Source organism: Canis lupus, chromosome 3 (assembly GCF_011100685.1).
Source record: "Canis lupus familiaris isolate Mischka breed German Shepherd chromosome 3, alternate assembly UU_Cfam_GSD_1.0, whole genome shotgun sequence".
Taxonomy (NCBI): Eukaryota; Metazoa; Chordata; class Mammalia; order Carnivora; family Canidae; genus Canis; species Canis lupus.
The window spans coordinates 70,408,332-70,423,144 of NC_049224.1; the positions used below are offsets into that span (position 1 = coordinate 70,408,332).

The 14,813-nt window shown below is 49.6% G+C and overlaps 1 protein-coding gene across 8 annotated transcripts in view; it reads right to left on the reverse strand.

Moving 5' to 3' along the window:
- Positions 1-177: 177 nt before the first annotated feature.
- Positions 178-14,813, reverse strand: part of STX18 (syntaxin 18) — a 120,219-nt gene continuing 105,583 nt past the window's right edge. For 6 of the 8 annotated variants that reach the window (XM_038533393.1, XM_038533397.1, XM_038533399.1 and 3 more), the window contains exons 7-11: positions 14,274-14,362; positions 5,076-5,134; positions 3,642-3,711; positions 1,989-2,069; positions 178-1,212 (exon numbers count right to left, since the gene is read on the reverse strand). In XM_038533393.1, the coding sequence (XP_038389321.1) occupies positions 1,117-1,212; positions 1,989-2,069; positions 3,642-3,711; positions 5,076-5,134; positions 14,274-14,362 (395 nt within the window). In that variant the 3' untranslated portion in view covers positions 178-1,116. Of the gene's footprint in view, positions 1,213-1,988; positions 2,070-2,844; positions 3,062-3,641; positions 3,712-5,075; positions 5,135-14,273; positions 14,363-14,813 lie in introns of all 8 variants that reach the window. The other 2 variants (XM_038533394.1, XR_005357253.1) reach the window with 2 other exon arrangements.

Genomic DNA, 14,813 nt, shown 5'->3' on the forward strand with positions numbered 1-14,813 from the left:
TTACTGCTTCCTGAAATGTGCTTCCCAAACCATATTTTATCATCAAGGGTGTTCTGACCATGACCGTGGCCTCGGAGCCAGGGATGAGTGGGACAAGGCCGCATGCATCTAGAGAGAGCAAGAACCACATACACACCTTTCCTGCACAGACACACCAGTAAACACACTAAGGCAACATACCTTTGTACTTTCTAGTAGACATTTTATTGACTGTAAATTCACATGTAACTTTTGACATTTTCACTCTGTGCCAATAAAAAACACAGGACCCCTCCCTGTGGCCGCGTGACAGACTGTACTGCACACAGTTCTGCAGGGAGCAATGCAGAGCTGTCCGCACCCACACCAGGGGGTGGGGTGGGGGTGGGGGTGGGCATGAACACCAGCTTGTTTCCTGCACAGACGTGGTTCCAGAAGACTTGTGCTTCCCACTGCCAACAGGTGGTCAGTCCTGTTCATGTTTCCTAGAGGGTCAGGTGCACAGGCCAGGTTCCTGCTCCAGCCAAAAGCTCCCAGGGGCGCAGTGGCCCCTTGCTGAGTGCCCAGAGTCTATCCCTGCACTTCTTCTGCAGCCAGCAGGCCGGCGTCCACTGAACTACACTCGGACCCGCCGATAGGACATGAAGCAGCTATAGTTGCATTTATTAGGTCAACAGGGCACAGGTGCGTTTTCTATAACATAGTGATTCTGTCACATGGCCCAGGCAGATGAGAAGTCACAGGAAACAAAGAAATGATCATCTGTTGTGAGAAGTTATTAACCAGTGCTTCTCCCGAAGCCACCAGAAGGGCAGGGCTGGAGCCTCCCAGAGCCTGGCCTCTGGTCAGCCCTTCCACATTGGTCTCCAATTTAGGTGCAGCCAGTAACAATCCCCACCCCCCACCAACTCACCCACCTTGCATCAGGATTGCTACACAGGTCATTTTGTGTTCATTATTTTCTTTCTCAGCTACTACATGGGCTTAAAACCACAGGTCTGGGTGTCCCTTTTGTGAGAGTATACATCTGTCACAGCCCCCTCCCCCCGAATGGCTCTGTGATAAATCGGCTCACAGCCCTGCTCTGATGCCGGAGCCCACAACAGCGCGCCGCCTGCCGGGAACAGCCAGAGTGGACTAGCTGTCATACCAGTCCAGGAAGAGCAAGGAGAAGGAGCACATCACCAGGAAGAAGAGGACCCACACTCGGAAGCCAGCGTTGTTTTTAATGGCCTGGGGGAGGGGGGAGAAGGAGGGCAGTAGCACAGGGATTTGCATCACACAGGATTTTGGTTTCAAAAGCCCTCAAATGCTCCACCTGTCTGCGGGCACTCGCCCTGCACTGGGCTTTAACAGGGTATTGCTAGAGTCAGTGCTACCGGAATTAGACAAAACCATGGGTTTAGAATCCATCAGAAAACAAACAGGTATTTATTTCCCTTACTGGCTGGCCCTTAGACATACTTCCTGCATATTTCTCCCAGGAAACACCCAGCAACTGCCCATGTGCATCCTGGGGTTAAAACCACACACGCCGACCTCGAGTACCATAGCTGGCCCAGCTGCTGGCTCCCCACAGTACATGGCAGTAGTGGCCTCCCATCAACCCAAACCCGGGGACTGCACTCAGAAGACCGAGGACACTCAAGAGTCCGCTGTGGTGGCCCCAGTAAACCAAGGCCCTGGCCCTTAGGGTTGGGGCAGGGGGTGTTCAACAAGCTTCTCCAGTGGCGCCCATCCACGGATTTAGGGAGCTGGTGCAGCCTTTGCCAAGAGTAACCTCACGTGTCTCAGATGGCTCCTTTGGAGGAGGGTGAGTCACATCTCTTGGTAACAGCGGGTGCCCAGGGTTTGTTGGGGACAGAACAGGACTGTCCAGCACAGTCAGGAGGTGAGCCCTGGGGATTGGGCCCCAGCATGGCTCTCCTGCAGCCCTGCCAGCAAGACCACCCCTACTGCCTGGACTCATTGCCACATAGCCACGGCCTGGGGGACCCGAGAGTACTCACCTCTCTGATGTCTTCATTACCTTCCTTGATATTCTCAGTTGCCCCTACAACTAACTGGTGAATGCTGTCGATCTCGGCCTCCTGTGGAAGAAGAGTAACAGGTGGACCCAACCACTATCTCCTTTCCCCAAGCACACAGACCTCAGAAGCTAGCAGCTGCCCCTTACAAAGGGCCAGGACTTTATAAACATGAGCCCATGAATCCTTACGGTGCCCTGAGGGGTAGGCCGCATCCTCATTTTGCAAAAGGGAAACAGGGTTCAGAGACTTCACCCCGAAGTCACACAGCAACCATGTGGCAGGACTAGGACTGGAACCCAGTACCTGTGCCGCTGCCACCCCAGGTGTCACCTTCTGTGCCACTTGCTGGACAGGAAGGGACGAGCACAAGAGCTGCCCGTTACATAGTAGCCGCCACAGGCCAGGGCCCTTCCCTCTGGTCTCTCCTGTATTAGGTTCGAGAGGTAAGCTTTTAAATGCATGTGCTTTAAAACATACCCTAGCTTCAGAAAAGTGCTTTGTGTTTCACCATTTTATGTGTAACCTAAGAAAGTAAAGGGCTAAAATGTATAAACATGACCTCCCATGTACTGAGAGCCTCCCATGAGCCAGGAGCGTGTCCAGTGCCTCTTCCACCAGCAATGACAGCAAGGCAGGGGACACCCGCCCCATTCTGTGAAGGGCGGCAGGGCTCAGGGCACCCCAGGTCACAGGACACACTTCGGAAGTCTGGATCAGAGCCATGAGCTCCCCTCCCGTGCCGTGCTGCCTCCAGAAACAAGTCTGCTTGCTCTAACAGACAGCTGACGTGGCTGTTTGAGGTGTCAGGAGGGGGATGTGAAGGCTCAGCACATACCTGCCTAGTTCCTTCAGTGCGCAATTAAAGAGGGACAATTCTTCTGAACCTGAACTTCCACACTGTGAGGTTTCATGTACCTGATGTACGATTCAACCCTGGCTGTGAGCCTTAGGACAGGTTTTGTGAGGGGGGGGTATCTTAAGTCAACTACCCCAGTTTAACACGATGGAGCAAAATGATTTTGTCTTTGAAACCCTTCCATGGTCTGTGGATCCTAAAAACAAAAGGACAAATTTATCGGTCTCTAAAAGTTTTGCCAGTAGCTGACTGGAAGAATTTTAGATGTGGAGGCAAGTATGAGTAACGTGAAAATCCACTTGTGAGAACAATCCTGTTTCCTGTGTGGACATGACACCCAAGGTGGCACGGACCTGGCTTTCAGAGGGCCAGCCGAGTCTGGGCTACTATCCTGCAGGCATTGTGTTGGGTGCTCCCTGTGGGTTATCTCTGGGCCTTAAAACAGCCCTGCAAGGGCCACTCCGTTTTATAGACAGGCAAACCATAGCTCAGAGGCTACCCTGGTGACCTGAGGGCCTCCAGAACAGAGATCCACCTGACTCCCCCCTCTGAGCGCTCCACTGCACACCTGGGGTGGCCACGCCGTCTGGCTGCAGAGTGCTCGCCAACACAGAGGCAAGAGGCCCTCACCTGAGGAGCCGTGTGAGTGTGCACTGGCCCAAAGCACAAAGCTCTGCATGCACGGCTGCAGAGACAGGCAGCCTCAGAAGTATCTGGACTTCACAGTATATTCTTTTAAGCTAAAACTTTCAACAGTGATTTTTTTTCTTTCTTACCTGCTGTAAAACCTTCTCTGTGAATATCTCTTGGAGCCTGGAAATTTCAACCACTCTCCCTTCTATTTGCCTTCATTAAAAAAAAAAAAAAGGTTACATACAACCATTAGTACTTAGTCCTAACAAGAACGTTAACATTTCTAAAGGGATCAACTAAGTGAGAAAGCCTCTGGAGGAGAGAGGGACATCATGTCATCCAAGAGAGAGGGAGGAGGCACCACGTCCAGCTCAGGGAAGGAGGAAACAGGCATTTTACTTTCCAGCTCTCCTTCAAAGTCTCTCAGATTATGGGGGTGTACGGCGGTGTAGAAGCCTGCTCTCCCCTGTAAGCTGACCTGAGTGCCCCTGCCTTGGGAGTCCGTGCCCTTGGTGACAAAAGAGAGTCTTCTAGAAGGCCTATACCAGCCTCATAACCATAGTAACGAGGTGGGGATTCCAAAGAAAACACCAGAATGTGCTGACAACTCAACTTTGTTACTGCTCAGTAGGCTGAGGGCAAGCATAATTGCCATTCTAACCAACTTCCTGTGGAAAGGAAAAACTCTGGCTAGATCCGTCTGCAAAATATATCTATCTGGGTTCAGCAACCAAGTGTCTGAGCTTCTCCCTGTTTCAGGGGCAGCCAGGGGCCCCCAGTGGTGGTCTGGGGGCTAGAGTAGGGCCCTAGAGATGGAGGCTGCAGGGGCTGAGCTCCCAGCCGAGGAGGTCCGCAGTGTAAGGGCAGGAGGCTGCCATTCCCCCCAGGGCTTCTAGGCCTGAGGAGGGAAGAGTGAGGCAGTGGGGGCAAGGACTAGGAGGCCCCCAGAAGAGTACAGGTGCTGTCAGAGGGAAGTATCTGCACTCGGAGTCCTTGGGACTGTGTAGGTACAGTGCCAGGATGTGCTTGCTTTTGGGATGAGCCTATAATGCAGCAGTTTCAATGCCCTGCAAAAGCCTGGGCCTTCTGTGCAGATGCCCCAGACATTCTCAGGAAACAGGCCCCAAGTCCTTCCCCAATAGGACCAGCTGGTGATGGTTCAAATGGGTGAGCATAGCCACTAGCCTTTGGTGCTGCCAACCTTTTGCTGAGGGAGCAGGCTGACTCTGGCAGAGCCAAGTGCAGGAGGCTGCCCCTGGCTAGTCATTCTTCGAAAGGCCCCCCTATCTCACCTTGAAGTGATGAAGTGCAAACAGCCCCCACCTGGTGATGCTCAGTACCTGGTACAATCTGTAGTCACTGGGAGCCTGGCAGCAGCACATAGATGGGGACTACCCACAAATTAAGGGGAGTCAGTAGGGGTGGCAGCTCCCTTGACCCCGAAATGGCTCCAGGGAGGCATGCATGTGGCCAGGGCCACAAGGGTATATTGGGGCACCAAAGTAAATTAATAAAGTTCTCAGTTTCTGGAAAAGCTATAACATAGGCCATCAAGCCTAGAGAAACCACATACCTACCTTACTTCATCAAACAGGCTGTTCATTTCACCAATTAGGCGCTGGTTTTCTTGTTCAAACTGTGAGGAAACAAACACATGAAGGGTGATGTCATACTCAAACCAACACAGCCAAAGGCAAGTGTCTAGGCAAGGCGTCTGCACAGAAATCTTTGATCTGCCCTCTGAGAATCACTAGAGTCCCTCCTTCCAGCGTCAGCATGACATCCCCATGGCTGGATTTCTTCCTGTCTGCAAGCCAACATGATGCCTGCGAAGGTGAGCCGAGGAGGTGCAAGGTTACCTGTCATCCCCCCGCCCTCCCTGCTCTCCTCTGGCGCCCACAGGGCTGTGCTGTCTGCCACTGGGACCATCTGTTTTAAGTGGAACTGTGAGGTCCAGCAGCTAAGGTGAGAGCAGGGCAGTGTGATTTCAGAGCCATGCTCTAGCCAATGCACTGTGAGAGAAACACAGGCCCAGAAGCCAGAGGAGCCCCATTCCTGGCGCTCAGGCTACAGGACTCGATGTGGGTAAGGATACCACCCTGACACCCGGGAGCTCATCAGAGCCAAGTTGACTGTGGAGCAGACAGCTGCTGTTCCCACCATTCCTGCCAATTTGACTCTGGCCAAAAAAAGGATGGTGTGTCTGAAGCTTCGCCTTGGTATGGGGCCAGAAGATCTCCTCCCCCTCACCTTAAGGACCAAGCACTCAGCCTTCACATGCCCACTCAACTCCCTGAATGCACAATCAGCCTCTGGGCAGGGTCCTCTAGCTCCTCAGCCACATCCCACAGACCTGGCGCAAATATCTTCTCCACAATGTATCCCGGGTCCCCAAGCTTGATGCTGTTTCTCATTTTTCTAACCTTGGCCTAGCACCTTCTGAACATCTCTTAGGCTGTGAGCCATTTTAGGCCTGGTAATAAGCTGTGCATGTCCCAAACTCTCTGGGTGACTATGAGCTGCCCAAGGGTGGGAACCAAGTCAAACTCGACTCTGAAAAGGCACCAACCACACTCTTCCTTTCGCATTTGTTAGAGCTGCAGCCATGGCCACAGATACATTTGAGGCACCATCTGTGCCAGGTGCTGTGTGAGGAACAAATGGAAGCAAGCTTTGGCTCTCTGGAGGCTTTGCCATTCGACTGAAGCTCTGGCTACCACTTGCTTGGTAAAACAGAGGGAAGAGATAATGTTTATGGAAGTCACAAAGGTCACCGAGGCCGTGCTCAGCATGTCACATGCAGGGACCCTCAGTCTCCCTGCTGCCCTGTCTGGCTCCCACTTCGTGGGGAGTGAAAGAGCTGTGCTCACTCAGCTCTGCACCTGCCCAAGCTTCTCCCTGTGCTTCTCTGTCCTCCCCTTGTGCCTTGCTCACTTCTACTCACTGGAAACACTGGGAGGGTCACTTTCTCTGGGCAGGGCCTCTTAATGGTCCTCCGTTCATGTCCCTCCAGCCCCTCCATGTGGGTGCCCTCTGTCCCGTCCACCAGTTCCCCTGCACCCTTGCTGCACCCATTCCTTCCCTGGCACCTACGCTCTGCCCTCATAATCCTGCAGTCTTCTCCAGTCTGTCCTCCATGCCTCAGTCACAGTATCTAAGATGCCAGTCATGTCACATCGCACCACACCAGCCCTGCCCCATGGCCTGCAGATCAGCACAGAGGGGTGGCCCCTTCCTGTGGCCTGCCACCCTACCTCTGCAGAGGCTGAGAGCTGAGGGAGTCCCCCAGCTGGTAACCTCAAAACCTGGCCTATGGACCTTCCTAGTGACCAGACACATCATGCAGATTTAATCACCTCCCATCATCTCCTCTCTTTAAAAAGTTCCTCTGTACTTGGGGTTTGCTACATTTCTCGCCCCTGTTTATGCATCTTCCCTCCTGGGGTGGGGCTTTTTCCTCTGGCCTCCCAGCATAGGGCAGGGCCTGACACACTACAGGGTACCAGTTCCCAGCCCTAATGCTTGTCCAAACACACAGATGCCTCCACTCCACCCCAGATACACTGGGCCAGAAAATGGGCGGGCTGGCCCATCTTCCAGAAGGGCAGAAGTGCTGGGGAAGCGCTCTACAGGGCCGCCCCAATCCCTGGCGGTGGGCTGCCTTGCTGGCTGCTGACAGTACTCTTCTAGAAGGTCCTTCTCATGCATGCAACAGGCTATTTAAGGAAATAAAAACTTCCCTTTTAAGTTTGAAACTATCAGCTCTGTTAACTGTCAACAGTTACTTGAGTCCAGTATTTAAGGAGAAATAGAATTACATCAGTGTGTAGGTGCTAATTTACTTTCACTAATTCTCCCAGGTACTATTCAGGATTAAAAAAAATTTTTTTTGCAGGGGGCATTTTCTTATTTTTGTAATGACAAAATTTGGCCCTGTCCTTTTAAATCCTCAGCTCTTTTATGCTTTTTAAACTGTTCCTAAGCAAGATTAACTAGGGATTTGAGGTGGTTTATTACTGGAATGTCCCCTGGGAACAAAGCTCTCTTTGTTTCCTCCCCAACTCTGGGGCATGTGGCATCTGCCTTTTAGGCCTCTGTGTAACTGCTACTTCTGAAGGAGTCCTGAGAGCAGTAGTCAGGAGTGTGATCAGATTCTGGCTCTGATTTCCTTTCAACCCCTGAGTTCTTAGGGCCACCTGAGAAGTACCCAGCCCCTGGAGGAAATGAGAAAAACAAATGCCTTGAGGGATCAAGCAGCAATAGGGTTGAGGAGGGAGGTCTGCCATGGCCAGGACCTTCGTGGAAAGCAGCCTCCATCTGGGGGTGGGAGTTCAACAAAACTTGTTTCCTACAGCCCAGTGTAAGGCAGTTATTTAATGAGACCTGGCAGGACTCAGGGTGATTAGGTAGTGTCCAGGCTGCTGACAACATTCACTTACACCAAATTTCAGGATGGTTTCCGATGCTGTCTTGGTGGCCAACCTGTACACCTCACCTCTCATCTGCTGAGTAAGACAGGGAGCAGCAAATGTTGGCGGGCAGGGGCAGGTGATGAACATGCCTGGGACTTCAGTGAGCCAGCCCCTGTGGCCTTGTGGCAACTCCTTGGGTGGCTCTGGACCAGAAACTGGCTTCTGTCTATCCTGTTATGTGACAGGGCCTGTTTGTGAACAGAGGTGGTGATGCCGTCCTTTCCTGCCTGAAGCCCCGGGGAGGGATGGCTCCTTTACTTTCTAAGCTGTATGCCCTTGGGCAGATGACTGGTCTGTGCTTCTGTCTTCATTATTAAAATGGGATGATAATAATACTTAATTAGCAGTTGTTAAGAGGAAGATGTGCTAATACATGTAAGTTGCCTTCAATGTGCATGGGAAACAGGAAGCCCTCTAATTATTATTATTTAGTCTCTCTGGAAGTGAGATTCCAGATATGTAAAATGAATTATGAAATGCTCTGGAGGCCCCTTCCACTTCTCTGGTTTCAAATTTTAGAGGGCTGCTGTGACTTGAGGTCCTCTCTCTCTCTCTCTTTCTCTCTCAAGCAAGAGAAACGCTCACATTCACTGAGGCTCACAGGCAGCTGCTGGCATCTATCCCCACAGGGACAGGGACTTCACATGGTGCAGCAGCCAACGAGGCCTGGTCAGCGCCGTTGGTCAGCACCAAGGACAGGGCCTGAGAAGGCAAATTCAGCTAGTCCAAGATACACATCACCCATATTCACAGAGATGGATGGAAAGGGGGATATGAGGACTGCATGATGGGTAAGGTGGGCAAGCAGGGCCCAAGAGGCATCGTAGCAGCCAGACTGTCTTTGTGGGCCTCCTGCCATGACCCCCTCCACTCCACACTGGTTGCTCTCAGCACAGACCTGATGTCCCCAGCAACCTCCCCCTGACCTCTCAACTAGTGGCAGGCACCACATTTAAAGGTCTAAGACTGGGGAATGCTCCATAAAATGGGGCCTGCAACAGCCCCTACCACATAGGTTGGCATATGTTAATAAATGCTGAAGTGCTCAGAGCAGTACTTGGCATGTGGTGTGTGTTACATGCGTGTTAGGCAATACTACTTAACTGCTTTATTCCATTCAGGAGTCAGACTTCTAAATAGGGGGCCCCAAAAGGGTTTATAATCTGGTTTAAAGGATACAAATCCACACTGTGAGTACATTGTTACAGAAATCCTTTTCTAATCTAATCCTCTTTACTATAGTTTTAAAAAGAAAATCACTCGACAAAGGCCTTTGAGTATAAAATGAGGCCAGAAGAAGTTATTTGCATTGCCAAGGGGCAAGAGCAGCTAACTGAACTAAAGCCCATGAACCCACAGGGGCTGGAACCCACAGGGGCTCAGCCAAAAAAGCAGGCCCAGGACCTCTCTGGGCATTTCCAGATGTGATTTATCTGTGCCAAACAGCTTTATGCTCATGGCTCTGTGACCCTCATCTCCGTTCCTACCTCTAACTCTGTGAACCTGGAAACTCCCCACGGTATGGACTTCAGCTCTCACCTGTGTGGTGCCCAGATTCTACCAATTCTTACCGTAAGCTTGGCCACAGATCACAAGCCCTGCCAGCCAGCCACCTGTAGCTTCCAGGGGGCTACCACAAGAGACATTGGCTAGGGACACCTTTCATACACATTTAAGAACAGAAGTCATGTGCACTCAGGACAGGACAATTAAGGAATACATCAATACATGCAGGTGGTTTCACTTGAGGCAAGTAAAATGAATGCAGGCTTAGAAATGGAGGTATTTTCTCCATGTAACATCAGAAAACAATTTGGTTTCACTCAGCCTGACCACAAAACATCTGCTTATACTAACTCCAACGTTAATATACCTGCATCATGGGTTATAAATGGAAATTTACTGTGCAAATCATATAACACTCTGCAACCATTTTGGAACATGTAACAACTGCTCCTATGGGCGAAATAATGGATTAAATTGATATTAAAGGGCTTAATTCATGATTTTACCCCGAGGAAAAATTCCAAAACAGTGATTATGAATTATGACCATAATTTGCTACAACATTTTCCAATTTAAAACCAATAGTGCCGTACTTCTTTCATGTTCAGGGTTGAGCCTGTTAAGTAAGATTTAGGCTAGCCAGACTGTAAGATATGGAACTTAGCTATCATTCCCAATTAAGAGAGAGGTTACCTGGACATTACATAGGTGGCCATCAAAGTTCTGAACATCACATTCTGCCCAATCCACTTGCAGGAACAGGATACAAATCAGGGAGGTCTTGCTGGTTTTGATTATTTTAGTCCCTGACAGTGGGACACTGAAATAACTAGCATTACTGGGAATGGTCAGTAGCATATTTTTCGACAGTGACTCAGGACAGGACAATGAAGTGGAAGCATGTCATTATGCACTAAAAAGCCTAATGATGTGAACCTCATGTTCTAGAGAGGTACATTGAGTGCAGATGTGCATGGTGACAGCAACAGCTCTTCACATGGGTGCCGACACTGGCTGAGCAGCTACCGTGTACCCTGCACATGCTACTGTGTTCCCAACAATTCCATAGGGTGGTGATTCCTGCCAATACTCAAGTTCAGTGAGGCTAATTTTCTTGCCCCAAATTACAGATAGTAAGTGGTGTAAAGAAAATCTGTAACTGACTCTGTCAAGTCCCCAGGCCCACGCTCTGCCATCATCTCTCACTGGGACATAGCATCAGTTGATTACAGACATCCTTGCTGCCAACCTTCCTCTGGGCCTCTCCACTATGTGTCCAAAGACTTCTACAGGTCATGCATCAGCAAGGGTTAACAAACTTCTGTGCTCACCACTACCTACAGGAGGAAGACAAACTTCTCTGGCAAACAACTGACTCTTATTCTAGCTACTTCATTTATGAAGTGTACGAAAGAAAAAGAAAAGCCTTAACCAGAAGGTAAATTGTGCATACATGTGAATTATCTAAGAGACAGCTACACGTATTTTTTTCTCTAACAAAATGCAGTCCTGTTCCATTATTTGAGGGAACATGAAATCACTGTTCTAATAAAATTCTGTACAAATTGAGGAAAAACATGAGATTTTAAGAAACTCATCATCTGGCTTTAAGAAAAGCCTGATGATGTGAACCTCATGTTCCTCATGTTGCCATCATGAACTATCATTTGGCTCTAAGAAGGGAGCGTGACCTAACTGTCCTTCACTTTCACTGGTGGCTCCTCTGCCTTGGCCTGCCTCCCTGTGGAGCCTCTCCAGGGCGAGGTCCCTGGCTGCACCCCTCTCTCCTCAGTATGCACTGCATCGGCAGTGGGACGTCTCCCACATTCATGTCTCTAGCCTGAGCCTCAAATCCTACCGCCCACCAGACACTTCCCAGGGATGTCCCAGAGGTGCCTCACACTTGTCTCAAATGAAATTCAGCATCCCCTGCTCTGCCCAGCCCGCTCTCCCTCTGATTGCCAGCACTGTCTTCCCAAGTCACAAAGCTCCAGGATCCTCCTTCCAGTCCAGCCCCAGCCCATCCACTTCCCCACACCTCTCTCATCTTTGCCTCCACAGCCACACCCTGATCAAACCCTCATCACCTCCTGACTGGAATCCACACTGCAGTCTTTTCCTAGCCACCCTACACATTTGAGGCTTCCGGCTGCCGTGTCTGCTGGGCCTGAGGAGCAATGAGCTACTCAAAGTCAGAGAGTGTATTTTGGAACCAGGGAGAACCTGGAGGCAGACAGGGACCTGGCAAACCACTTGAAATTGTTTGACTTAGTCACTTAACCTCAGAATTATTTTTGCCTGTAAAGAAGAAAGATAGCTCTGCTTACTCTTCCAAAGAGACTACCACAGGCTCCGAGGAAATACCCAAAGCAAGTCCTAGGAGAGTCATGGCTAACGGTACTATCTCTGCAATCAGTTTTGTGCTTCTAAGGTGATGATTTTCCAGAGGAAATCACTCGTCTGGGGGGGTGGGGGAGGGTAAATGCTTGTGAAACCATGCTGTTTATGAAAGATGCATGAAACTCCTTGAGCTCCAGCTGCCGCCTGCGTGGCCCCTGATGCTGAGTGTGGCACACACACCGGCGTCCTCTCTGCACACACATGTGGCTGTGACCTGGGAGCCTGAGCGCTGCCTAGTCTCTTCCACCCCGTGCAGTGGACCGCTGTCCTGCCTCTCCGCACTACCTGCCACTCTGAAGAGGAAAGGCTGAGGGAACTTGTGAGCTCTTGTTGTGTGCCTGGCACCATGATGCGTGACCCTCCTGGTCAGCTCACTCAGTCATTAGCCCCACCAGGGAGTGGCCACAGGTGGGTCAGTCCTTTATTCAGGCTTAGAGAAGAAACAGGAAGTCTGGAGAGCAAGAAGATTCTGAGTCAGTGCTCTACCCCTGGCAGCCAATGTTCAAGAGAGCAGAAGCATGCATCTGGCCACCCTCGGGGCCCAGCCTGCAGACTTGCCCGTGTAACATGCTCAGGGGGGTCCTGGGAGGATGACTCCTCTCCCAGGCTGCTTGTGTTAATTTGCCACACAGGCTACACTCCCTTAGACCACAGATCCCACCAGGGATACCTGTGAACTGTGACAGGAAGGAGTGCAGGGTTTGGAGCCAGGGTGCAAGGCATTGGACACAGCTTGGCTGCTCTACTGGCCCTGTGACCTTGGACAGCTTTAGAGGCTTTGTGCCTTATTTTTTTCAAATATACAAAGATATAAGTCCTCCTTCACTGGACTGTTACAAAAATTATATAAGACAACATATGTAAAAGGCTTGGAATATAGGGAGTGCTCGTGAGTATACATAATAACAATAATTAACTTAAAGTTAGAATGTTCTAGTAGTGCTTACTGATGATCCTGTCCACAGTTTCTATACTACACTCATCAAAGGCACTCATCCATCTAAACACCATTCTAGGCTCCGGGAATATGGTAATAAAAGCAGACAAGTTCCTGCTCTCGTCACACTTGCATTCTAGTGGAGGGATGAAGGAATAAAGTGGGGTGTAGGGACAGAGTGGCTGGGGGCCACTGCAGGTTGGGTGGTCGGGAAGGACTCTTTGAGGACATAACATTTGAGACCTGCAAGGTATGAGGAGAAGAGTTAAGAGAAAGAACCTCGGGATCCCTGGGTGGCGCAGCAGTTTAGCACCTGCCTTTGGCCCAGGGTGCGATCCTGGAGACCCGGGATCGAATCCCATGTCGGGCTCCTGGTGCATGGAGCCTGCTTCTCCTTCTGCCTATGTCTCTGCCTCTCTCTCTCTCTCTCTCTCTCTCTCTCTGTGACTATCATAAATAAAAAAAATATTTAAAAAAAAGTATAAAAAAAAAAAAGAGAGAAAGAACCTCGTCCAAGAGGCTCAAGGCTGGGATGAGACTGAATCCCTTTCTTATTTGACAGAGCTCTGGCTCAAAACTCCACTACTTCTAGAAGAGGAGACTTAGGTGAGAAATCTGTGAACTGATGATTAATAAGCTCTATCACTTATTAACTTGAGGACCATGGGCCAGACACCTTACTGCTTTTTGCCAAAGTTAAAAGGATATGGTGATGCCCCACCACCTCTGAGAGTGACCATCCAGAGTATCACAGAGAAAATGAGTACCAGCAAAGTTCTGTCCACTAACTGCTGCACAAATTAAGGTGCTGTCATCTGACAGAGCCACTGAAAGTATATGCCATGTGGGAGCAGTTTCCCAGCTCCTTAGGCAGAGGACAGTGTCGCACCAGGGCAGTGCTAGGAAGCACCTGCTCCCCACCACAGGAAGACATATCCCATTTGGCTTGGTCACACCAACCTCCGGACGAACTGTACACAGACACTGCTGGTAAATGAGTTGGCAGGGGCTCTTGCCAGACCTATCAGTTTCCTTTTGAAACTCACCCAGGGAGGATAGCCTACAACTGGTAACTCAACCTTAGCAGTTAACGTGTTACTCTTCATTTTTCAGTCTTTACTTATGCTTTCTCCACATTAGCATAACACCAGCAATTCAAACAATTAAAAAGCACCACAGTAGTAATTATAAAAGCCCCATTTAGTCTGGAGGACTATTTTGCTGCAGCTGAAAAGAATCTAATATTAGTAAAATTATTCCAAGGCAATTTCTTCTTTAATTATGCTACTGCAAATTTAAAACTTATGAAAAGCATATTAAGAATTAGGAAATCAAGTGGAAAAGTTGTATCTAAAGTATTATTTTGAGAACTCAGTATAATAATCAGGGCAAGGGAATTTAGGATGACCTCCTAACTAACACCAGTTAGCAATACCCAACTGGGCAGAGAACAGCCTTACCATTTGTATTTCTTCTGGGGATAATTCATCGTCACCTTTGCCATCTCCCCAGGTACCTAATTCAGGTTGTGATTCTGCCGGAATCTTTTCTGTTAAAAAAAAGAAGAAGAAGAAGAAAAGCAGAAGGCAAAAGAATTCATTTTAGAAGAGGCTGGCTTCGGATGCAGGCATGTTACGAACATGAGACAGTGATAGTTTTGTCCACATCCGGTTAACTCAGGCACGCCTCCACAGTTCTCCTACCATGCTTAGATGTGTGCATGTGTGTGCATACGTATATGTGTGTGTGCAGGGGAAGAAGGCGCCTCATGCACAGCATTTCAGTGCTATGGTGATCTCAGCAATGGTTGCAAACCAAACCAAAAGGACAGTCTTCAGAACCAGTCTTCAAGTGTATTTTACTTCAAAACACCACCCACACACTCATGCACTCCCTCTACTTTTTAAATACTGCCAAATAGATCAGTATTTTTGTTAAAAAAAAAAAAAAAATGCAGGAAGTGACATGCCACTCCCTAATCCTATTCCTGTCCCAGAAGT